A 26,856-nucleotide genomic window follows, 5' to 3' on the forward strand; every position below is an offset into this window, starting at 1 on the left:
ACTTTAGCACAAAATTATGTATTTACAATGTCCTGGCTAGGGATGGTCCAAACCTGCCGAGGTTCGGGTTCCTACAAACCCGGACTCTCAGCAATGATTCCCGCTGTCTTAAACCTCCGTGGAGAGGGTGGATAAAGTGGGAGGACCGCCTGGAAAACTGGGATACAGCCTATGGCTGTGGCTGTATGCCAGTTTTCCAGGCAGTCCTCCCGCTGTATCCACCCTCTCCACGGAGGTTTAAGACAGCGGGAAGCATTGCCGAGAGTCCAGGTTCGTACGAACCTGAACCTCGGCAGGTTTGGACCATCCCTATTCCTGGCACAAAGTTGATTGACCATGTGGACTTGCAATGAGGCTGGCGTTTAACGGACTATCTGCCAAGGAAAGAAGAGCACGGGGAGGTCAACCTATCTTTATTAAATAGAATCAATGGAGCCGCGTCATAGAGGGTAGGGAAATTCCCTCCCACTGGGGGCGGGCCGGCCTACCTCCAGTGCTTGAGCACCGTCCGGTAACCGTGCATAGAACGGCGCCGTACACAGGAGCCGGGGCACGCTTCGAAAAACAGACCGCGGCAACGGCTTCCCCGTGACGGCGCCGTTCTATCCCTGTGTCAGGTTAAAGAGGATGTACCTGGTGGTACATCCTCTTTAAGAAACCATAGATCCCATAAAAATGTTAACTATCAATGTCTTTCCTAGATGCGTGATGTGATTGGAGCTGCAACTGCAGGACAAAGCTATTACCGCGCCAGCGTGGACAAAGCCGTCTCATATATGAACACGAACAAAATCCCCAGACAAGTTCAGAACCGGGTCCGGACGTGGTTTGAGTATACATGGGATTCACAAGGAATGTTAGGTATGACTATATCTACTTACTAAAACGATTCCTAGGGTCACTAAAAGTCTCACTTAACTTGGAGATTTATCCTGAAATTGACCCATAATGTTACTCATAGACATATATTATTAAAGGGGTTTTTTTTTTAAAAGGGGTTATCCTGCGCTACAAAAACATGGCCACTTTTCCCCCTACTGTTGTCTCCAGTTCAGGTGCAGTTTACAATTAAGCTCCATTTACTTCAATGGAACTGAGTTTCAAAACCCCACCCAAACTGGAGACAACAGAAGGGGGAAAGCGGCCATGTATTTGTAGCTCTGGATAACCCCTTTAAATAGTTTTGAAATCAACTGGTGTCAGAAAGTTATACAGATTTAAATATTACTTCTATTAAAAAATCTCAAGTCTTCCGTACTTATCAGCTGCTGTATGTTCTGCAGGAAGTGCTTTATTCTTTCCTGTTTGACGCAGTGCTCTCTGCTGCCACCTCTGTTCATGTCAGGAACTGTCCAGAGCAGGAAAGGTTTTCTATAGGGATTTGCTACTGCTCTGGACAGTTCCTCTCATGGACAGAGGTGGCAGCAGAGAGCACCGTGTCAGGCTGGAAAGAATACATCACTTCCTGCAGGACATACAGCAGCTGATAAGTAACTTACAAATTTCTATAACTTTCTGACACCAGTTGATTTGAAAAAAAAATTTCTCTCCAGAGTAATCCTTTAAGTCAGACCACAAAGCTACCATAACAGAGACTTTACTGGTTGTACTACTACCTCCAGCTATCCCTATACTACCACTCTCACCCTCCTTGTGGGCAAGGCATTTACACAGTGGCATTTCAGGATGGGTGAGCTCTCTCCTCGACCGGCTTTCACTATCCTGGTGCGTCACTGCACCTGCGCGGGATTGTCCGTGCGTGACGATCCCGCGCAGACGCAATGACGCACCAGGATAGTGGGAGAAAGCCGGTCGCGTCACTGCACCTGCGTAGCTGATTCCTGGATCCTGGAGTGGAGGCACCATGGTATGTGGAGGGGGGGGGGGGGGAATGACTGGCAGGAGAGGCGGGGAAGGCCATAAGCGCCAGGAACACGGGGCGAGGACGGCTCTACTTCATTGCATCGGTTCGGGGGGGGGGGTCAGGAGGTGGCGCAGGCGCAAAAACAAAAAACACTTAGTGTCAGAATTTAGCAATACAGAACAACCCCAAAAATTTAGTTTTTTAAAGTAGTAAAATATAACTAAATCTAGTATCTCTGTAATCATTGCAACACCTAAAAATAAAGTTAAAGGAGAAATCCAGGCAGAACCACTGTGGGGAATGCAGTGCAGGGGCTGATAGAGAGCGGAGAGCGGACGCTGAGCACCCAAGTGTCCTTCGCATCCTGCTGCAGCAGTGCAGCACTTGTCGCCTGGCTCCACATGGTGCTTCTCTTCAAGGGCTCTCTGCTGATGCTGGTGACTGCGTTCCCCGGGGAGGTGAGGGGGCAGAGGAACCCGGTCTCCGCTCACCAGTGTCCCACATGATGTGTCTGGCTCAGCGCTGCCCCCTATATTCCCTTACCGGATGATGACAGCTCCAATGCAGGGAGGATTCACATGTCACATCATCCCAGTGGTCTCTCTCCTGTCCCGCACTGGAGCTTACCTTGCTTCACGCTCCCATTTTGTTTTCTTGCTGTTTTTGTTTTTGTTTTGCTTTTGCTTTTTTTTTGTAATTTAAATCCACACATATATATTTCTAGGAAGTTGGGAACAAAAGGGATAAAAACAAATTTAAGAAAGGCATCCCTAAAAATTGCTGCAGGAAGTGGTTGAAGACCTATTGGTTCTTACTGTACAGATTATATTTTTACTATATTCCTTTACAGATGAATCTGAGCTCCTGGAGGAAATGCCAACAAAAATGCAACTGGCTATTGCGATGGATGTAAATTTAGCAATTGTCAGCAATGTGGAGTTATTTAAGGTAAGTCACTCAGGTTCCTTTCTACATTCTATATTATACATTATTCAGAGCAGCTTTAACCATAGAGCAAGTGGTGACCGTGATGCTACATTGGGCCCATTGTTCCTAAATGTTCATATGTCTATACAAACATGACGCTAATTGTTCTTGTCTGCCGATCACACACAATTTGTTCGATGATCGGAATGGTTATACAATCATTTTCGAACATATTCAAACTTGTGAACGTACGCCACTGCGTAATTTTAAGCTTTGCGTCTGATACTCTGTACCCATGCCTGTAACTCTACACCAAAATGTACGCAATCTTTAGGCAAATGAATGCAAATGAAATGTGTACGCAACTGCCTAATTTCCACTTTGCATCTGATGATCTGTACGTCCTAAGACTAGGAAGACAGTGTCATCCTGCTGCATGGAGGTAGACAATCAGGTTGTACAGTAGGGCTACTATAGAGAGGCTTCTGGAAATAGAATAGACTGGCATACAGCATATAAAAAGTACATTCTAGAGCAGGGACACCTGTCAAAGATAGAAGTCTCTGCTCCTGTAGGTATTGAGCAGCCAGTAACTTGTTGTATCACGAGCAACTCATCCCCCCAACTGCTTAATGTATATACTCACCCACCATCTAGCACTGTCCGTTTCCCTGTGATCATGTGACCATTCTGTAAACGTTTTGAGTTGAGTCACTCATTCTGAATTATAACCTATCCAAGATATAGGATATAGTCAGTAAGTCAGTGTCTCAACATTTTGTTATTTTGTTATCTAAAAATCCCTTTTTTACCAGGGTTGTGATAACCAGATGATTCAAGACTTGCTGTTGAAGCTGAAATCCATTGTTTATTTACCAGGAGATTTTGTCTGCAAAAAGGTAACCCAATTGTACTGCTAACTAGAGGAAAGTATCTGTATTGCCTATTGACTAGTAGTACCTACACTGTACCTACTGTGACTGGCAGTACCTGCACTGTACCTACTGTGACTGGCAGTACCTGCACTGTACCTACTGTGACTGGCAGTACCTGCACTGTACCTAATGTGACTGGCAGTACCTACACTGTACCTAATGTGACTGGCAGTACCTACAATTTACCTACTGTGACTAGCAGTACCTACACTCTACCTACTGTGACTAGCAGTACCTACACTGTACCTACTGTGACTAGCAGTACCTACACTCTACCTACTGTGACTGGCAGTACCTTCACTGTACATACTGTGACTAGCAGTACCTACACTGTACCTACTGTGACTAGCAGTACCTAGACTGTACCTACTGTGACTAGCGCTACCTACACTGTACCTACTGTGACTAGCAGTACCTAGATTGTACCTACTGTGACTGGCAGTACCTTCACTGTACCTACTGTGACTGGCAGTACCTACACTGTACCTACTGTGACTAGCAGTACCTACACTGTACCTACTGTGACTAGCAGTACCTTCACTGTACCTACTGTGACTAGCAGTACCTTCACTGTACCTAATGTGACTAGCAGTACCTACACTCTACCTACTGTGACTAGCAGTACCTGCACTGTACCTACTGTGACTAGTAGTACCTAGACTGTACCTACTGTGACTGGCAGTACCTTTACTGTACCTACTGTGACTGGCAGTACCTACACTGTACCTACTGTGACTAGCAGTACCTACACTCTACCTACTGTGACTAGCAGTACCTACACTGTACCTACTGTGACTGGCAGTACCTACAATGTACCTACTGTGACTGGCAGTACCTACACTGTACTTCTGTGACTAGCAGTACCTGCACTGTACCTACTGTGATTAGTAGTACCTACACTGTACCTGCTGTGACTAGTAGTACCTACACTGTACATACTGTGACTAGCAGTACCTACACTGTACCTACTGTGACTAGCAGTACCTAGACTGTACCTACTGTGACTAGCAGTACCTACACTGTACCTACTGTGACTACCAGTATCTGCACTGTACCTACTGTGACTAGCAGTACCTAGACTGTACCTACTGTGACTAGCAGTACCTACACTGTACCTACTGTGACTAGTAGTACCTACACTGTACCTACTGTGACTAGTAGTACCTACACTGTACCTACTGTGACTAGCAGTACCTAGACTGTACCTACTGTGACTAGTAGTACCTACACTGTACCTACTGTGACTAGCAGTACCTAGACTGTACCTACTGTGACTAGCAGTACCTAGACTGTACCTACTGTGACTAGTAGTACCTACACTGTACCTACTGTGACTAGCAGTACCTAGACTGTACCTACTGTGACTAGCAGTACTACACTGTACCTACTGTGACTAGTAGTACCTACACTGTACCTACTGTGACTAGTAGTACCTAGACTGTATGCCTCCTTTTTACCAATGGTCAGTAAATTACTGGTAATATACAACAGTGAATACACTCAGGGCTATGTGAAAATGCAACCTTACCGTGAGGCTTCTGAAATATGACAACTTGGCGTCCTCGAAAGGCTTTTGCATGATCCCATCTTGACAGTCATGTCTTGTGACAAGGTGATATGTTGGTGAAATTCTTGTCCAGTAAATACAACTTCATCAATCATTGTAAAGAGAAGAATTATACAGCTCTTTTGTATGTTTTTTTCTGCCCCACCATTTGCAAGAGATCTGTTTTCTGTAGGTGAATGAAAACCTACCAGGTATTCCAGAGAAAGAAAATTATTTCAAGACAACTGATGTCAGGAAGTTATATACATTTATAAATTACTTGTATTTTTAAATATTAAGTCTTTCAGTACTTATCAGCTGCTATATGTCCTGCAGGAAGTGATGTATTCTTTCCAGTCTGACACACTGCTCTCTGCTGCCACCTCTGTCCATGTCAGCAACTGTCAAGAGCAGAGGAAGTTTTCTATGGGGATTTGCTGCTGCTCTGGACAGTTCCTGACATGGACAGAGGTGGCAGCAAAGAGCACTGTGTTAGACTGAAAATAATACACTTCCTGCAGAACATACAACAGTTGATAAGAAGTGGAGGGCTTGAGATTTTATAGAATTTATTTACAAATTTGTATGACTTTCCAGTTGACTCTATTTGATTTAAAAACATTTCTCTGAAGTATCCCTTTAATTTTTTTGTTACTTTGATTTTCAGTGTGTAATTTGGAATCCAGCCCTTAATCGGTTGACAATTTGGTTTCCATTGACCATTAATACATCTTTTTGTTCTTAACAAATTACACAATTTATATCAACTTGAATCGATTGTTCATCTAAATCCCAAGTGTTGTTTAAAGGGAACCTGTCACCAAAATAATGCTATCTAATCTATCACCATCATGTTATAGAGCAGGAAGAACTGAGCAGGTTGTGATATATATCTTTGTAGGAAAAGATCAGTGTAAGGGCCCTATTACACGGGATGATTATCGTGTGAAAAATCGTTATATTGTTAAAATTTAAAGGATAATCGTTCTGTGTAATTGCAGGCAACGATCGAAAAATCGTTCGTATGTCGTTGATCGTTGATTTAGAGCTGAACCTAAAATTATTGTTAATCGTTCCACATTCGTCCGCATTTTTTCACTTATCGTTCAGTGTAATTGCACATTGTTCATTGTTTTGCTGGGATCAGAAGGAGTAATTGATCATAGAAACTATCACAATAACGATCGTAGTAACGATCATATCTAATGACCATCGTTCTGTGTAATGTGGTGAACGATTTCAGGTTAACGATAAACAATCTCGTTTGCGATCGTTTATCGTTAGTTGTTAATCGTCAAAAATCGCTCCTTGTAATAGGACCCTAACTTGTTACATCTTGATAGAAATCCCTGATCATTCTGTGTTATGGAGTCCAGTGGGCGGTGTCACTCAATGGACTGGACTCTTCAGCCTGGAAACATCAGAGATTTCAGTGAATACATTACAAGTTATACAGAATCTTTTCCCATAAAGATATATATCAATCTGCTCAGCTCCTTCTGCTCTATAACATCATGGCGATAGCTTAGGTAGCATTTTTATGGTGCAGGGTTCCCTTTAAGTGTTCATTTCATGGAGAAGGGTATATTAGATAAAGCTGCATAACTAAACTTTATTTCCATCACACTAGAGAACTCCATTGGATGAAACATACACATTAAAAGCTGCTACTAAAACTCTGTAAAACTGGAGTCCTTGGATTAGGAAGTAAAATGTGTTGTGTGGAGCAGCTTGTGACACTCACAGTGTACTCATTATACACCACACTGGCGTCAGTGCTGGCGTAATGGCCGATCTCGCCCATTTTTCCTCTGTTTTGTACATCTAAATGATTTAAAAATGTTGATTTTAGTAAAATATTCAGGACGCTCACAGGCTGCTGCCGCGCTGATGTTTTATGCTACTTCATTAAAGATTAATCTCATCTGTTAAGCCTTTTGTCTGCTGTGAGCCAGAACCTGTACTTGTTCTGAAAAACCGCTTGGGCGCTAGGAATTTCCTGTGGACATTTTTCTTAAGCTATAAACTGATAAACTTCTATAACAAAGGAAAATAAGGGATATTGTTTGCCGCTTACCTGCAGCCATTGTCTTACTGGGAATACTAGTAAGCGGTGGACTTTGTAGCTTTTATTCTTCATAAGGATGTGCCAGTTCCTTAAGTCATAATTCTTTACATTACAAAAAAAAAAGTGTGTATATATTCATGTATTGGGTGGATGGCACTATGTACTATGTTTGTTTAAAAGTGTCACTAGGTTTATGTGGCCTTAAATAAGGGCAACATAAACTAGTGACAGAAATTCTGAACAGATCAGTGTATTACTTGCATAATTTTGTTCAGCCGTTCTCCTAATTTGCAGGAGAATAGGATTCTTGCCACACCCCTCCCCCCGCCCTCCAGCTGCTGATTGACAGTTGACTGCCTATACATAGCATGGATAGATAACTGCCAATCAGCAGCTGGAGGACGGACTTTTCTGCTTCTCATGAATATCCAGGACAACTGGGCTCATGCACATAATGGAGAGGATTACTTATTGTCCATGTTATTCAGGAGGATGTATCTGGATCAGCTGCACAGAACTATGTAAGTGATACATCATTCTGTTCAGCTTCTCTGTCACTAGTTTATGCTACACTTATATGGGACAGCATAAACCTGTTGACAGAATCTCTTTAAACATTTCTATTTAAAAAAAATCTTATGTTTTTCAGTACTTATCAGCTTATGTATGCCATGCAGGAAGTGGTGTATTATTTCCTATGTGCTCTCTGCCGCCACCTCTGTCCTTGTCAGGAATTGTCTTGAGTAGTAAAGATTTTCTATGGGGATTTGCTGCTGCTCTGCTCAGTTCTTGGCATGGACAGAGGTGGCAGCAGAGAGCAATGTTTCACACTGGAAAGAATACACCACTTCCTGCAGGACATACAGCAGATTATAAGTACTGGAAGATGTGACTTGTACAAATCTGTACAACTTTCTGGCACCAGTTGATTTTGAAAAAAAAATATTTTCTAAGCACTACCCCTTTATTTTAAAGCGTGTCTGTCATATTAATGGAATTTTAAAAACCTGCCTGGTTTTGATAGATTAACGCTTCAGAGGGGTGACAAATGACTTTATTTCTTTTACATCTGTTATTAGTGCACAGCTATTTCTCATTCTCTCCATTTTAGTGGCAGGACCAGGGTAGGGCTGTTTCCTGTCGTACACACACAGGGCTTCCTTTCCCTTACTTCTCTGGCCAATGACAGCTTAGCCCATACTCCTCTGTGCTATGTTATATAATGATTTGCACAATACACTACTATACTTGGCTTGTTAGGTGAGAAGGGATTGCTGATGCTCTGGGTTTCTAACTTGTGTTAGCAAAAATGAAAGAAAAAGCAACAGCAAGGAAGGGGTTATACTAAGTAATGAGCTGCTTCGGAGAATCTAAAGTGAAGTGTAAAACAATGTGGAAACATTGCAGTAGCTAGCATTTACAGAAGGGACGGCTGCCCTTTTCAGGTGGTCAGGCACAAGATAAACATAGCAGCTGATAAGTATGGGAAGACGTAACATTTTTAAATAGAAGTAAATTACAAATCTACATTACTTTCTGACACTAGTTGATTTGAAAGATTTTTTTTTCGCTTGACAACCCCTTTAAGGTAACAATACACTATATCAGGGCCGGATTAAAGGGAGGGCACAAGGGGCATGTGCCCAGAGGCCTCCACCACTAGGGGGCCCCCACCAGCCCAAACCCGGAAGTGGTGTCTGGGAGCCAGTCCCACACGCAAAAAGCATGTGGAAACCGTACCTGGACACAGCACTGGCCACACTGCATGCTGTCCAGGGAGGGAGGGAGGTGTAGGGTTAATCCTGTGTAAGCATCTCCCTCCCGGCAGGCTCAGACTCCCCCCTGATGGGTCTTTGAATGGATTCTTCCTGTCAAGCTTCGGGGTGCCTGTTTCCTGCCGAGGTCCTCACTCCCCCTTGCCCCTCCCCCTCACTGAGGAGAGGACTGCATGGGACCTTAGCAAGGAAACTTGATCTCTCCAGCAGGGATGTGACATCATGGAGCATGCTGGAGCATCTGTCACAGTGGCTGACAGGCTGAAGGAACAGAGAAGAGCCAGAAGAGAGAAGACCTGTCATCTGCCCAGATCAGGTGAGTATGAGGTTTTGTTTTGTATTGGCACAACAAAGCAGGGGTATATACTATAGAGGCATATATCAGAGCAGGGATATATACTATAGGGCATATATCAGAGCAGGGTTATATACTATAGGGGCATATATCAGAGCAGGGGGCATATACTATGGGGGCATATATCAGAGCCGAGGGCATATACTATGGGGGCATATATCAGAGCAGGGGTATATACTATAGGGGCATATATCAGAGCAGAGGTATATATATATATATATATATATATATATAGCCTGTGTGCAGCATATGACATGTAGCCTGTGTGCAGTGTATGATATATAGCCTGTGTGCAGCCTATGATACATAGCCTGTGTGAAGTGTATGGTATATAGCCTGTGTGCAGCCTATGATATTTTGCCTGTGTGCAGCCTATGATATATAGCCTGTGTGCAGCCTATGATATATTGCCTGTATGCAGTGTATGATATATAGCCTGTGTGCAGTGTATGGTATATAGTCTGTGTGCAGTGTATGATACATAGCCTGTGTGCAGTGTATGGTATACAGCCTGTGTGCAGCCTATAATATATAGCCTATGTGCAGCCTATGATATATAGCCTGTGTGCAGTGTATGGTATATAGCCTGTGTGCAGTGTATGGTATATAGCCTGTGTGCAGTGTATGGTATATAGCCTGTGTGCAGTATATGACATGTAACCTGTGTTCAGTGTATGGTATATAGCCTGTGTGCAGTGTATGGTATATAGCCTGTGTGCAGTATATAACATGTAACCTGTGTGCAGTGTATGATATATAGCCTGTGTGCAGCATATGACATATAGCCTGTGTGCAGCATATGACATATAGCCTGTGTGCAGCATATGACATATAGCCTGTGTGCAGCATATGACATATAGCCTGTGTGCAGCATATGACAAATAGCCTGTGTGCAGTGTATGATATATAGCCTGAGTGAAGCCTATTATATATAGCCTGTGTGCAGCCTATTATATATAGCCTGTGTGCAGCATAAGGTATATATAGCCTGTGTGCAGCATATGACATATAGCCTGTGTGCAGTGTATGATATACAGCCTGTGTACAGTGTATGGTGTATATATAGCCTGTGTGCAGCATATGACATGTAGCCTTTGTGCAGCTATATATGCCATGATCCTTAGGGTATATTCACATGTACCATATCTGCTATAGATTATACACAGCCTTTAAGTACTTTCTGGGTGCTCCTTACTGCTTCCGGTAGTTTATATGGTTGGGAACTGAAGATAGGACTTAGACTTGCAAGTCCTAGCTGTGGTGGCTGACACAGTGGGCAAGAGCGCACAGAAAGTTCTAAAGTGCTGTGTTCTCGCATTGAAGTAAGTGGGAACACACCACGATGCTCACCCCTCCCCCATCCTGTCTCTAGGACCTGGCATCTTCCTCTGCACTGCAGCCTCTAGGGACCATCATATGCAGAACAGAGGAGGATGCTGAGCCATACAGCCAGGAGTGAGGAGGGGTAGGTACTAAGTCCCCTACAGCAATCAGCCACCTATATAGATTGCTGTATGGTTTATTTGTGGGGGAAGAAAATGGGGGGGCCCCCAACAAAATTGTTGCCCAGGGTCTCCACGAACCTTAATCCGGCCCTGCACTATATACTAAAGTCGGCTGAGCCCCCCCCCCCCCCCCCCACTGATGGTGAGTTCAGCCAACAGTATAAAGTTTATAGGGGCCTCCTGATTCTTCTCCATTAACAGATGATGTTGGTGGAGATAGGGGTTGGACTAAATGGACTTTCACTTCTCAACCCTGGATAAGCCAGGGTCAGAGCTGCCTATCGCCAGCCTATCCCTCACTGCTTCATGTATGGGGTGTATAGTCTGTGTGATATATATATATATATATATATATATATATATATTTATATATATTTATTTGTAAATAATTTAATTTACCAGAAATGACCACCATACAAAAACAGCTCTTAAGTCATGCTGCTATATATCCTGCAGGAAGTGTTGTTTATTTACATTCAGAAACAGTGCTCTCTGCTGACATCTCTGGCCGAGTCAGACATTGTCCAGAGCAGGAGAGGTTTTCTATGGGGGTTTGCTACTGCTCTGGACAGTTCCTTCCTGGGAAAGATGTGGCAGCAGAGAGCAATGTTTCTGAATGTATATAAAACGCCACTTCCTGTAGGACATAAAGCAGCTGATAAGTACGGGAAGACTTGAGATTTTTAAATAGAAGTAAATCAAAAATCTTTATAACTTTCTGACACCAGTTGATTTGAAAGAATTTTTTTTTCGCTGGGCAACTTCTTTAATGTTTCCTAACATAGGTAGTAACTCTTCCTAATTGTGTATTTTTGGGATATTATCTCTTGGCTAGGTACACAGAAAGGAGTGGTCTATCAATCAATGGGCGCTATAGTCCATTGTTATAAAGGAGCCTATCAGTAACAGTGCCATGATTCTGCTAACAGGCTCTTTTTAACTTTCCTGTTCCTGCTCATAGAAAAAAAATTACCTCTCTACATCCGATCTGACGCGGACAGCGGCAGTGCTGCCAGTCATTCCTTCAGGATGACACTTGTTGCTACACAATTGATTGGCGCCATTCTTACAAATATTTGCTCGGCTCCCAGGACGACCGCTTCCGCTGCTTGAAATCGACAGATACGCCTCACACCAGATATTAAAAACGACTTCTGAGCGAAATCCAGGAAACTGGGTATAATGAAAGCTTTTATGTGGACATCTGTTTTCTGCTTTGACAGCTTTGTAAAGTGTATATAATAAATGAAAGATGTAACCTTCACGACGTGGTGAATACCAACTGCAAATGTCTTCATTTAAGACACAAGATATAATCATTTAAGAGGCACGGCGGCTATGATTCAGCCATACAGAGGGAAACCACTCTGGAATTCTAACAGTATATATTATCTAACAATAAGTAAACACAATTTACCAACTCAAGGCCAAGGCTGCAATTCCATCATTATTTGAGAAATGAAAGAGTATGAAATGATTATCTGACATCTAGAGGTCTCACACAGAAGAAGTGATGACATTCTTGACCTGACTGATTACTTGCCTTTCGCATAGCTCCCTTGTTAAATCATCATTCTTTCCTGGTTTTCCAGCAGTATTTGCCCGCTTGTCTTTTTTCATGTAAGCTTTATTCATCATGCAATTCCCCATACGCTCAGCAATCTAGCCCGCCAGATTTCATAGTATGGACATGCTCCAGTCTATAGAATGTAGGAGATATTCAGAGTAGGGTTGGGTTAGGGTACCTTGGGCTCACCATTGGAAGTGATTCTAATGTCCACCCTCCATCTATAAAGAACCTGTTTACATTGAGGTTTTTGGGCCCACCAGAGTTGGTTATTCCAAAGGCCCACCCATTTCTAAATCCATTTTAGTAATTAGAAACTTTAAGTAATGATTGCCCACTTAGAGTTGAAAAGGAACCAATCTGCCCAATTGGGCTGATTTGGTTTCCTGGAGCACAGTATAAAGCTCCTGTGTAGCCCACAGCACGTACCGGCCGCGGCAGCTGCTTTATACCCAGGAAAATAAAAATGAATCCCCCCGCGCACTGCAGGGAGAGGAGCGGCAGGTAGTCATCCTGGCAGCTCCCCTTCCATGTCTAGTCACCGATCTCGGCCTGTCAGTGTGCTCGGGGATGGGTGTCGAGTATGTGCTGTGAGCTGTGCTCCAGAGAACATAACACATACCCTTTAAAGAATTCCCATTAAACAATTTCCAAAAAAAAGAAAAAGCAAATGGTAAAAGAGCATGTAGCACTGATTACTTAGGTGCCCTAGTTCTGAAACCACCAAAATCTGTTTTTTGTGTCTGTAATCCTCTTCCTTACCATGTCCTTTCACTACTTCCTGGTTAAAGAAGTTGCCGAAAACCTACGCCAGCTAAGGACTGGAGTAGATTTTTGGCGTATATTTTAGAGAAAAAAATAGTGAGTCATGTGGACTATGAGTCCACGCCCCCCGTTCCGCCCCAACCACACCCCCTCCTGGCCCCCTGGCGTACCCGGTGTAAAGAGCCGGTTTGCAAATATTATATTCGCAAAGCAGGCAATTTTGCGAATAAAATATTTGCAAATCGGCTCTTTATGCCGAAAAACAAATGCAAAAGCCACTGTATCATTTCCTGTCTACTCTTCTGACTGTGGCATTGCTCAGCACATGGCAGCATGGTGTAAACATTCCTCATTCTCACTCAATGTCCCAATAAAGATAAATGTGTGTGTGTGTGTGTGTGTGTGTGTATGACAGAAAGATGGTGATTAGGGCTGTATGGTATAGTCATAGGTGATGACATCCTTCAGGGGTAGGACTATAGCTCAGAGACAAGATCCAGCCACACCTACTGAGACCGAAGAAGTTAGTTTGTTGTCTTAGATGAGAGGGAGGAGCTAGAGAGATAGAGACAATACCATATTGTGTAGTTTTTTCATTTCCGACTTCCTGTCATGGTTAAATTAAGCCAAAACACACTAAAACCAATAAGTTAGTCATAATACTATCTTAGTGAGTTACATATATCTTAGTGAGTTACATATGCTGAGTTTTCGGATATTAGTTTCAAACATATTGGTCACTTATTCCCAATGGACACTCAGGTACTCAGCTCCAGATAACAACACTAAACCATCCTTCATAGAACCAAAACAGATATATATCCACTGAAGGAAAACATAAATGACAGCCAGCAGAGATCCTGAAAATCAGTGAATAGATTCTAACATTGTAGAACTTTCCATTACATAAAGAATACCATATATTTTTACAAACCATATTACCTCTTTAAGATTAGATGTTGTTTTATTCTGGTCTATACAACTCATATATTCTGTCCTGCAATTTATAAAGAAGCAGAATGACATTTACTCATTTCCAAATACAGGGGGAGATAGGAAGAGAGATGTACATCATCAAGCAGGGATCTGTACAGGTTCTCGGTGGGCCAGACGATAAGAAAATCCTGGTTACACTGAAGGCTGGAGCTGTGTTTGGAGAAATCAGGTGAATTTCTTGTTGTCTTCCAAGTGGCAGTTTAGAAGCATCTGACCTGCTGATATTTCCCTATAGAGCATGGGGTGCTGCTGATGAAGTTATTTTTATTATCTTCACCCTTAGCACTGTTTTCCAGAACTTTGTAGTTTAAACCATATGCTAATTAGGTGGTTTGGTGCACTGGGGGCGGGGCTACTGCCCTCAGTGCTCCAATCCATCGCGACAGGCCTTCCCTCCTAATGAATACTGTGGCAATGCTTTGCAGTGACATGACTCCGGCACTCATCACTGCAGAGCACCAGGTGAATATACATTAGAGGGGGCAGGCTGGCCGGAGCGGATCAAAAGTTTGAATTTTATATAATTTTGTAGCTTCAAGTGCCCTGAGTCCAATGTTCAGTACAGCTCAGTACATGCCTTTCATGCTGATGCTGCTTTTTAGGCTGTGTACAGTGACACAGAAGTTCAGGATCTCCTCATCTGTGTGTGCAAATACCATGGACTTTAGACTCTGTCCACCAACTCTATGAGAACTAAAAATTGTAGAGCAGATATCTACTAATAAATGTCATATCCAAGATCGACAGGGTGGATCAAAAGTCTCAAGACACCCTTTTCTTTCAGAAATGAAAGGGAAAATTACATATCTGACTATCCCAGTAAGTAATGGGTGGGGGAGCCTATATTTTAGGATCTGTCCAGAACATGGCCGCCAACTTGAAAGCCGCCATACTGGATGAAGGGCACCTTTTTTTCATGTAGTATATCGATTGTTGCAATCACATATCAAAGCGTTCATAACAAATGGATCTGGGGTCTACAGCTGTCCGGGGTGCTGAACGCAGAGTTGAAGGCCGATTGTTGGGAACTTTTGATAACTTTTGAACTTATGACTGGACCATAAGGATCTCTAAGTAGATTATTTTTCTAATTTGTAAATTAAATATTATTGAAGCACATGGATATACATGAGCATGAATGCCAGCCTTGTACTCTCACCTCTCTTGCTTTCCATGACTCAAAGTCCTGTTATTTCTTACAGTCTCCTAGCCGTTGGTGGAGGAAACCGCAGAACTGCTAATGTGGTGGCCCATGGATTTGCAAATCTTTTTATTTTAGATAAGAAGAGTCTCAGTGAGATCTTGGTTCACTATCCAGACTCAAAGAAGCTGCTTACAAAGAAAGCCAAGTATGTTATAGTTATTGTTTCTTTTTAAATTATTTTTCAAAAAATTGGACCAATAATTTATATTAAAGGGAACCTGTCACCCCCCGTGCCAGGGTGAAGGGCGCCTGACCCCCCGCTAGAGCCCCAGATACTTACCCCATCCCGCCAAGTCCTGTTCCTGGAGCCGGTCCAGGGACAGAGATATCCTTGTCGGAAGCCCGGCGCGCTGCAGAGAGGAGTCCGACGACCATAGAGAATGACGGCTCCATTAATTCTCTTTGGGCGTCGGACTCATCTATGCAACGAGGGCTTCCGACAAGGATATCTTCGTCCCAGGACAGGCTCCAGGGGCGGGACTTGGCAAGATGGGGTAAGTATCCGGTGCTCTAGCGGGGGGGTCGGAACGGGGGTGACATGACAGGTTCCTTTTAAGCAAATAACTTTTAGAGAAAGTCAAGACCGATGATAACAATATCAGGGCCCAGTTGCTGTATGGTCTATCTAGACATCCTTTCAAGAATGCTACTTTGTCAGGGCCCTTTAGTAGTAAACAATAACTCCCTCCTCCCCTCCTCCTCTTCTCTGTCTTTCACACATTCAATGGCTTGTCATACTTGCTGTTTAGTGCTACATATAGTCATAGTTCAATTTACTTTATTGAAATTCACATTTCCATGATCCTCACCCCTTGTTGGAGGCTGCACCCTCCGTTTATGTGTGACTGGTCGCTCCTAACTTCTGGATAATTTTTTTTGCTAAAAGTTGAATAAGCAAATTATCACTAACTGATAATTACAATATATAGAGAGCATATTATAACACTGCTGTTAGGTTATAAAAACTATAATAGCAGCTATTGTACACTTTATTGGAAACCATTAAAGGGGCATTCCGCTCAAACATAACTTTTCATATACAGACCTAGAGAAAAAGGAGCTGCTGCACCTCACACCCATGGCTGACACTAATGCCTCTCGGCTATATTTAAAAACCCACGCCAGAATGTTGCTATATAATTTGATCAAACTATATTGCCTCATGTACTGCATGCAGGTCTTCTGGCCCTACACTAACTTAACACTGTGCCAGTCAGTGACTGCCGACCCCGCAAAGCAAATGACAACAGAGAAGGGGGAAGGGGGCACAGAATGGCCAGGCTTGGCAGTCGCTGATCGGCACAGTGTTGTTTTAGAGGAGGGACTCGTGTGACAGAAGGCCTTCACGCGGTATGGCGCATGAGGCAATATGGTTTGATCTAATTATATACCAACATTCTGCTCTTGGTTTTTAAATATAACCGAGAGGCATTAATGTAAACCATGGGTGTGAGGTGCAGCCAGTCCTCTTTCTCTAGGTCTATAACTTTTCATATGCTGCTGGACATGATGAGCCTCCTTCCCCCAGTTCTGAGCTGCTGCTTTGCGCTGAAGACACAAAAAAACTGTGTGAACATTTCTCTCTGTCTTCCTCTCCTCTCCTCCCCCCTCCCTTCTGAGACAGCTGTATAATCACAGTTCATCAGCAACTTGACCTTTAGAACAACCCTCCCAGCATTAAAAAGAAGGTACAAAGTTGCAGATAAACCTGCCAGGGACTTATTTACATCAGCCGTCTCAGAAGGGAGGGGGAGATAGAGAGAAAAGCTCACACACAGATTTTTGTCTCTTCAGCAGAAAGCAGCAGCTAAGAACTGGGGCAAGGAGACGGAATAGATAATAAGTATGGAAGGAATTGTTAGTCTCACCATGAGTAGCAACATATGAAAATTTATGTTTGAGTGCAATACCCCTTTAAATGCTGAGACTTTTTAGAAATCTTGCACCATTATTCTTTTATACAGTAATCGAGGAACCAGCATAGCTGCAGTGTAAGGTATGGGGGAGTAACAAGCAAAAAGCATCAGTCCCAAACATCATCAAAAATAAGCCATAGATCTGTAACTTAATGACACCACTAAGAGCAGTGTATATGACCTAGAGCAATAGTTTTTAAATAGGAAGGAAGGAAATAGTATGATATAGATACACAAAGACAAGATAGGCTGATTTAAAGGGGTTTTGTGAAATATCCTCATAATCTGCTATTCAGCATCCATACTACACAGTGAACAGGGTGGAAGCAGCTCGCTTTGTCGCGACGGAAATGCGTAACAGCAGCTTAGCTCTTGTTAAAGAGAACAGGAACTGAACTGCAGTAACCAGGTCCGGCCACTACATACTGAATGGAGCCAGCTGCTTTGAGCCCCAGCTAGTAGGCCTGGTGTCTCTTGTGGAAAGCTCATCAGTCTATTTTGCCTGTTAATCCCCTTTAAAAGGGTATTCCCATCTCAACTAATACGTCGGTATTGTTGATTTTAAGTCTCACAAATTTCAGTGAGGTCGGTTATGAAAATGCCCTTTACAAGCTCCAAAGGTACGTTCTCATATAATGTCACACCAGTGGATGGCATTTCTAGTTATTGAGCTGAGCACAGGAAGTACCGGAATGCCATATTGAGCAGGGTAAAACCTTAATCCTGTTTTGCGTTACTGTATAATTTCACATCAGGCCATGAAATAATTTCATGAGAGCACGTCAGATTATTAGTTATTCAGCCATTCAATGAGTCTGACTCACCAGTACATGATTAACCAAATGCAGGAAATTCTCAATAGTGATCTATGGGGGTCTTCAACCTGTTAATTATGAATCATTGGAAAATTAGGAAAAACGAAGCTAAAGTCCATGGCACAGCATGTCCCGACATTGTCTCTATGAGAGAAGTCATTTGTAATGCAGTAAATATCCTATTCCGATTTAAAACTGTTAAAATCATTTTCCTGAGCCCCTCTCCTTTTGCTTACAGAATGATACTATTATATTATATCTGCCACTGTATTATCAGATACACATGTTGTAAAGTTATATTTAGGCCCATTCACAGTTCTGTGGTCATTTTTATGTTCTTGGAACACTGACCAGGAAGCCTTTTAGGAAGCTTCAGGAAACCATCAGGCCGTAAGAACAGAGGAGGAAATAAAATCATACTTACCTGCTGCAGGCTGCTGCGGTGCGCCTTCGCTTGCCTGGCGTTGCGTGTGCATGAGTGGCATCACGCGTGCACTGAAGCACAGGGGAGGAGGCAGCGGCCTCTTGTGGCTGGAGGTATAAAGCTGTCTCCAGCCACAAGTGTGAGTGACAGGCTTGGGAGCCAATGGCTTCCAGCCCGCACAATCACAGCACAACATTTAATTGTATGTGCTCCTGATTAGGAATGTCTACAAGTATACGGCAGAACTTCCCCCGGGTGCTGCTGCTGGCCCTGGCCTGGGCTGCCAGGTAATGCATCTGGAATTCTGGAGAAATTCCGGATTTGCATCAGGAGCTGTCCTGAATTCTGGATGCCCCCATAGAGTTGTATGGATCTGTGCTGGAATTCCGGACAAATATAGGACATATATTTTCCAGAGCTATTTGCCATCATAGAGACCCTTCAGAAAAAGCCTTTAAAGTTACCAGTGTCCATTAGAACCCTATGGGTCCGGAAATTTATCTGGATTTCCTGATAAGTAATCCGTAAAAATGGAATGGACATAAATGCAAACTAGGTGTAAACATCCTCATAATGCCTCTGGGTGTATACAATAAAGTCTTCCTTTAGATTAGGGTCATATCTTAAAACAGCCCAATGTTTGCCGCATGCATTGGAAAACGTGACGATCGGTATCCCAACATATCCCGCAGTGTATACTCACTAGATCCTTGGTGGGGATTTATCATTTGCAGTGTATGTATGATAAATTTGCACAAATCCACACAAAGTCACACCGAACACTTACAAATAAGACTGTTCATCACTTGTGTAGATTTGGCAGAAGCTGAAAAGTCACATGTAATGAATGAAATTTTTCCAAAAGACCTAAAAGACTAGTCAGAAATATAAGATTTCATGATGCCGGACACAAAAGTCACTAACTATGAACAAATTAATGATTGCAAAAAATTAGCAAAAATATAATCCAAACACCAAGGTACTGTTACCATCTATGTGTCTGCATGGTAACAGACTACAAACAAACCCTGTGTAGTCTGATCCTGCACTCATACTTCCTTCCATCTGTCCCAAACTTCTTGGTTGCAGCAAAAAGTGCAGAACAGATGAAAAGAAATATCACTTCAGGATCAGACTACACAAGACTTATTTGTAGTCTGTTTCTATGGAAACATAGAAACTGTAGACATGAAATGGTAGGAAATTTATAAACAAAATTATAAACAAACATAATTTAATTTTTTTCTCCAGCTTTTTTGGGGGATTATAAAATATTGGGAAGGTGTACGCAGCATAATTTTCTGTATGATATATACAGTATATATATATATATATATATATATATATATGTCACATGTTGTTTAGAATTAAACAGTAAAGTAAAAAGTTCAGCTGAACTCTGAAACTCTGTTTCCTTTTCCTGTCTTATCTCCTTTTGATCCATCTGAATCGATAATTCTCACTTCTAGTCCTTACTGACTCCCTATTCTATCCAATAAATCCAAAAAAGAGCTGATTTTCTTATTGATCTGACTGCACTGAAGTATATCTAAGCTCAGAAAATGGAGTCGCTCACCTTAAAATCCACTATTAAAGGGGTCTAATAATAGGAAAGTCTCTTCATTCATCTTTAATAATATCCCCATCTTCTGACCTTCTCACCCTAGGAATGAGACCCGACCCTATACCCCTTCTATTTGTATCGATGGATGGCATGCAGTGAGGAGCACAGTAGCATACAATACTCGTATGGCTCAGCCCTCTGTCATTGTGTATTAGTTCTATGTAATGTTCGCCCAGTTTACAGAATGCCAATTACCAGTATTGTTATCATAGGAAGTTATAGGTGTTATATTTAGAAGGGGACAAGTGCAATGATCTCACACAAATTGCTCACTCTGGAACAAAGGGGAATGGATTGAATCTTTCACAAAGCATCTCTTCTAGTAAGCTCCGATCAATACTTGTAATCTCACCTTCAATCTCTCTGCACGTTGGATGCCAATTCAGTGGCTTTAGGAATCATAGTAGAGAAAATATAAGAACACACGGTAAAAGTTTTAAAAATAGGACCTAATGTGTTCAGTCTGTGTATGTAAAATGTATCCATTGTTAAAGGAATTAAAGGGGTTTTGTAACCTCCTCCAAATAATAACCCTATGGATTGCTTGGAGGTCAGATGGTACCACTGGGGAAGTGTGGTCTAACCTGGCACCTGTTAAAATGAGTGGGGCACACTTCCGGTTCCGGCGCGGTCATGTAAAGACGCACGCCGGAGGAGCTCCCGGGGTGAGGCGGCACTGACCCTTACAAAACGGCCGCAGGCGGCGACAGACCAGCCCGAGGAGACGGGACAGCGGGCGAGCAGCAGGGGGACCAGCAGATGGAGCGTTACCTGCTCCGCAGCACACAGAAACAGCCCCAGACGCCGGGCCGCATGGCGGCAGAGGAATCCAAGATGGCGCCGCAGGAGGAGGAGAACACTGCCACAGGAGGTCCCCAGCAGGCAAGTGAAGGCTGGCGAGACCCAGAACCGGGGCAGCGGCACCACACTAGCAGCTCGGCGGGACCGGCACAGCCCCCCAATAGTACAGGTGGAGTGTGGGGAAGGGAAGCCGGCCGGGACTCGCAGCAAACCGGCACAAAGGAGGGGGACACAGTACCCGGGGCCGGCGGCCATGCGCTCCCTATGGGAGAGCCCCAGCCTGCAAAGACAATATCAGGGGGTCTCTGCCAGAATCAAGCTCCCCCAGACAGTCCTGCATCTTTATCCCAGACCCCAATACAGGGAACTATGCCACAGAGCTATGCCCAGGCCCAGCTGCTGGGATATACTGGGGAAACAGGCAGTGCTGCCAGCAATGCTAATGCCTGCTCACAGGGAGGACTATCACCCGCCATTGACTATAAGCTATTGGCAGCAGCAGTTACACAGCACATACTCCCGAATATGCAGAGGATAATAGAGGATGCTTTTAAAACCTCTCTGTCCCAGATACGCAAGGAAGTTACTGACCACGCTACCAGAATTGAGGTGGTGGAACAGCGTGTTTCTGCTCTGGAAGATGAAAACGACTTCCTCCGCTCTCGTGTACGCCAGCTATACGACGTCACCGAGGTTATGGAGGACAAAATAGATGACCTGGAAAATCGTTCCAGAAGAAACAATCTACGCATCATAGGGATACCAGAGAAAATTGGTACAGCTGACCTGCAATCATTCTGTGAGCGGGACATACCAAAAACCCTCGGCCTGCCCCATGCGTGTAGGATTGAAAGGGTACACAGAATTGGCATGCCCCCCAGCATCCGCGAAAATACGCGGGACGTGATGACAGCGAGGCCTCGTCCAGTTATATTCCGGCTGTTAGACTTCAACGATAAAACGGCCATCCTGCGAGCCTACAGGAAGAGGTCCCAACCCCTGGAAGTACAGGGCATGCGCCTCATGATCTTTGAGGACTACTCTGCAGAAGTCACAAAACGGCGCAGAGCTTTCAGCAACGTTTGTACAGCTTTATTCAAGGCGAAAAAGAAGTTTCAGCTGCAATATCCGGCCACTTTGCGCATTTTTCATAATGATGGCTCAATGTCCACCTACAAGTCACCTAAGTTGGCGGAAGAAGCTTTCAGGAGAAATGAACCCTTCAGTGGATCACAGCCGTCCAGCCAGCGGTCACAGGGCCGCCCCGCCCAGAGTACAGTATGCCGGCCGGAACAGTCTTCACCCAAGGAGCAGCGCAGGCGCATGCGACGTACCAGACGCGCCAGAAGTTACTCCAGATCTCCCTCTCCCGACTGAGATGGTCGACAGCGAGGCTGTAATCCTGCTGCATGAGGGACAGTAGCAAGTATTTCGCACACACCTGCTTAAATGGTTATGGTTATCTTTTCTCTTTTACCACTTTCCTTCCTGACATAGATATGGGCCTGCTGATGTCTTGGTCCTCGGGGCGTGACTTTTTGTATACTTATGCAGTGGCGCCCCCACGGGAGCCCGTTGCATGACTGAAAAAAGAGAAGTCTCACACTCGAGGATGGAGAGGCAGTCTCATGCTATCAGACCCTCTCATGAGATGAAAAATCACTTTTGTTTGGTTATGTTTTGTTGTTGTTTTTATGTACACAGAGATTCACGCAGGAGGCAGATGGTATATGGTAGAGGGGTCACATGGTTCTATGTTCTTGTCTCTCTTTCAGTGCAATCGGGGGGAGGGGGGAGGGGGAAACGTAAGCATGAGCCTACACAGGTCGGGGGTCATGGGGTGCTTATTACTGACGGCACTCTATCTGAGGCGGTCCTCTTACTACACTTTATCCTTGCATTCTATCTTTGTCTAGACTTATCATGGTTAGGCTCGTAACATGGAATGTAAAGGGGCTAAGGTCACCCAATAAACGGGTGCAACTGCTCCGCTTTCTGAAGAAACACCGTCCCGACATAGTAATGATGCAGGAAACCCACCTAGAGGCGGAGGACATGAATAGAATGCAACGATTCTGGGTGGGCGGCGTCTATGGGTCCCCATCAGTGAATGGTAAGGCGGGAGTGATCACGCTGATTCATAGGTCCTTCCAATTTAAACTAGTATCGCATACACATGATGCCGAGGGAAGGGTCTCGCACCTGATCATAGACCACCAGGGGGACCAATATAGCATCTTTAACATATACGCCCCCAATGGGGACAATATAACTTTTTTTGCAGGACTGGCAGATAGACTAAATTCAGATGCCACACAATGGAAAGTAGTGGGAGGGGATTTTAACACTGTCCTCGATCCAAGGGAGGATAGGAAGGGGCCCTCAACGAACCCTAACCCTACGTCATTCCGGTCTAGAGATAAAGTGCTGCCGGGCTTCCTGGAACAGACAGGGCTAGAGGACGCATGGCGCCTCACACATCCAGCTGATAGGGATTTCACCCACTTCTCACACCCCCACCAGTCATGGTCTAGAATAGACTACATGTTGACTAACCCAATTCTCAGCCGTAGGATAGAATCGGTGAAACATGGAGACCTGGTCATCACGGACCATTCACCGGTTGTATTGACCCTCTTCCCATCCTGCCCGACGGGTAATGAGTTTATCTGGCGGTTTCCCTCCTATATGACGGAGGATGAAACGTTTGTTGAGCTTCTGAGGGGGTGGTGGACTGAGTTCGACTACTATAACGCGGAACACAAATCCACTCCTCAACTATTCTGGGAAACCAGTAAGGTCGTCCTTAGAGGTAAATTGATAGCTCATGTCACATCAATGAAAAAAAAAAACCGCCACCCAATATAAAAAGGCGAGTGATCGCCTTAGAGGCGCTTACACGGCCTACCTGGGGGACTCGTCTGACTCCAACAGGGAGGCCTGGCAGACAGCAAAGGCTGATTACGAGTTATGGCTGGACAGGAGGGATAGGATATATCGTACCCAGGGCGAGGTGGAATTTTTCCGCCACGGTAATAAGGCGGGCAAACTATTGGCTAGACTTGCGAAAGGAAGACACCCCCCGGCTCATGTACTAGCGCTGAGAGACCAACAGGGGACCCTGCACGCTGCCCCGACCCAAATCAATAAAATTCTGGGGGATTATTACACGTCACTCTACTCTACTCCCCCTTCAGAGACGGGTAGCTTGTCCACTTTCCTAGCGGATTTATCACTTCCCTCCCTCTCTGTGGAGCAACAGGAAGTGCTAAACGCAGAAATCACTGAGGAGGAAGTACGTGGGGCTATAAAGGCCTCCTCAAATGGCAAGGCTCCCGGACCTGACGGGTTTACAGGGGAATTTTTTAAAACATTAACAGACCAGATAGTGCCTAGCCTCACTACACACTTTAATTCCATGTTCACCACAGGAAATATCCCGGCAGGAGCAAAAATGGCGTACATAAAAGTTCTCCCTAAACCGGGTAAAGACCCCACAGACCCGGGATCATACCGCCCAATCTCGCTAATAAACTATGACATTAAATTATTGACCAAAATATTGGCGGATAGACTAGCCAATTACATGCCTGACTTGGTGGGGGAGGCGCAGGTGGGTTTTATTAGAAATAGATCGGCAGTCACTAATATTAGAAAAGTGCTGGTAGTCTTGGACAGGATCCGACACCGCCCTCAGCCAACCGACAACCCTGCTTTATTATCTCTAGACGCGGAGAAAGCGTTTGACAATGTTCGCTGGGATTGGCTGTGGGCGGTGTTAGACAAATTCTCCATTGGAGGGCGCTTTCAGACATTTTTGGGGGGCCTGTACACTGCTTCGGTGGCGAGGGTCCATACTCCAGGGCTCTTATCAGCCCCAATTCCATTAGGAAGAGGCACCCGACAGGGATGCCCACTATCCCCTTTATTGTTCGACTTGACCATAGAGCCTCTAGCCAAATATCTAGAAACATCGAACTTGTTTGAGGGCATACAGGTGGGGGACAGAGCAGTTAAAACGACCCTCTTTGCGGATGACCTCCTAATTTTTCTTAATAACCCCCATGTTAGCCTGCCCGCACTATTTTCTTTCCTGACTGATTACGGTAAACTTTCAGGATATAAAATAAATTTTACTAAGAGCGAGCTCCTCCCTCTAGGTCCTTCTCCCCCCCCTTGGGTACATGTAAATAGGCCACCCCCTATGCAAGTAGCAAAGACACATATCACTTATCTAGGGATCAAGGTGGGGAAAACACCGGATTCTTAATTCTTTGTACTCCTTAAATTACCCCCCATTATTGAATAAAATTTATGCGGAACTGCGTAAGTGGGCACAGCTACCGATCACCTTTATGGGGCGCTGCCACCTGGTGAAGATGGTCAGTTTTGCACGGTTGTTGTACCCACTTCAAACTCTACCCCTGCTTATAAAACACACTGACATAAATAAACTTCGCCAGTCTTTCACTAAATTCATATGGGCGGGTAAGCGCCCAAGAATAGCCTTCCAGAAACTAGCCCTGGGCAAATTGGATGGGGGACTCAACTTCCCAAATGTTAGGGGATATAATATAGTTTGTCTTCTCCGTCACGTTATTGACTGGTTACATGGGTCCTCATACCATTCTAATTTCCCTCTAGAGTCAGCGCTCCTTCAGCCGTGGAACCCGGTAGCACTTCTCCACACCTCCCACTCCCGAATGCCGGCGCAACTTAAGAGCTTTACCATTCTGAGAGATACAGTGATGGCATGGAGGGAGATACGAAAGATATTTAAACTTCCTTTTCTCTTGTCCAAAAGGATGCCTCTCTTTGGACATCCAGAACCTCCTTGGGGAAGCTCTCCAGGATGGGCGGTGCAATGGATGGCCAGGGGAGTCACCCAGGCGGGCCATTTGATTAACCCTGTGGATAGGCAATGGTTTACCCCATCAGAAATCTTGTCCAAATTTGATATTCCCCGGTCTCACTTCCTCTATGTTCAGCAGGTATATGCCTTCTGCTCTACCAGATTGCGGAACTTGGGGGAAGAGGCCCAAAACCATACTCTGGATGGCATCATGGGAGCCGCTCCTGGAAAGACTTCCATCTCAGTATTGTATAATGCCCTTAGAGATTCTTTCCTAAAAATTGACAAGGCAGCCCTGTTCCCATCCTGGGTTAGATGGACGTCTGACCAACAAATCCAGGAACAAATCTTGCAAGGGTGGCAAAAGGTCAGAAAATGTATAATAAACGAAAGATGGAGAGAAACTTATTTCAAATTGGCACATAATGCACTCTACGGTTTTAACATACTCCCCTCTCCGCAATTTCCTGATAGAATCACAGCCTGTCCAAAATGTGACCAACCCCTCACTAACCTGTGGCACGGGGTGTGGAGCTGTACGCACACCCAAACATACTGGAGGGCTATAGCTGCCTATGTTCACTCACACTGGGAGATAGAGATATCACACTCCCCCCAGGCCTTTCTCTTCCATCAGTTACGTCCCCCGGAGGACGACACTGTGGTAAAGATACCTGACATAGTACATATAGTCATACACGTAGCATTGAGGTGTTTGTTCCAGGAGTGGCTTTCAGGTAAGACTCCAGATGTCCCTATGGTAATATCCCAGCTAAAACGACTCTTCGGCATAGATAGAGTCTATGCAGAAAGGCAAAAGCATTCAGGGATTAAGGGGTTTTTTGATCGCTGGCGCTCCTTTCTGGAATCCCATCACACAGCTCAGGAGATACATGACATAATGTACCCCTTCAGAC

General features: G+C 44.3%; 1 protein-coding gene across 6 annotated transcripts in view; it reads left to right on the plus strand.

Moving 5' to 3' along the window:
- CNGB3 (cyclic nucleotide gated channel subunit beta 3) overlaps positions 1 to 26,856 on the plus strand; it is a 105,450-nt gene that overhangs the window by 67,779 nt on the left and 10,815 nt on the right. For all 6 annotated transcript variants that reach the window (XM_069957402.1, XM_069957404.1, XM_069957405.1 and 3 more), the window contains exons 13-17: positions 702 to 861; positions 2,715 to 2,812; positions 3,607 to 3,690; positions 14,354 to 14,472; positions 15,506 to 15,652. In XM_069957402.1, the coding sequence (XP_069813503.1) occupies positions 702 to 861; positions 2,715 to 2,812; positions 3,607 to 3,690; positions 14,354 to 14,472; positions 15,506 to 15,652 (608 nt within the window). The remainder of the gene's footprint in view (positions 1 to 701; positions 862 to 2,714; positions 2,813 to 3,606; positions 3,691 to 14,353; positions 14,473 to 15,505; positions 15,653 to 26,856) is intronic.

The sequence above is a fragment of the Dendropsophus ebraccatus genome, chromosome 2, assembly GCF_027789765.1.
Source record: "Dendropsophus ebraccatus isolate aDenEbr1 chromosome 2, aDenEbr1.pat, whole genome shotgun sequence".
In the NCBI taxonomy this organism is placed as follows: Eukaryota; Metazoa; Chordata; class Amphibia; order Anura; family Hylidae; genus Dendropsophus; species Dendropsophus ebraccatus.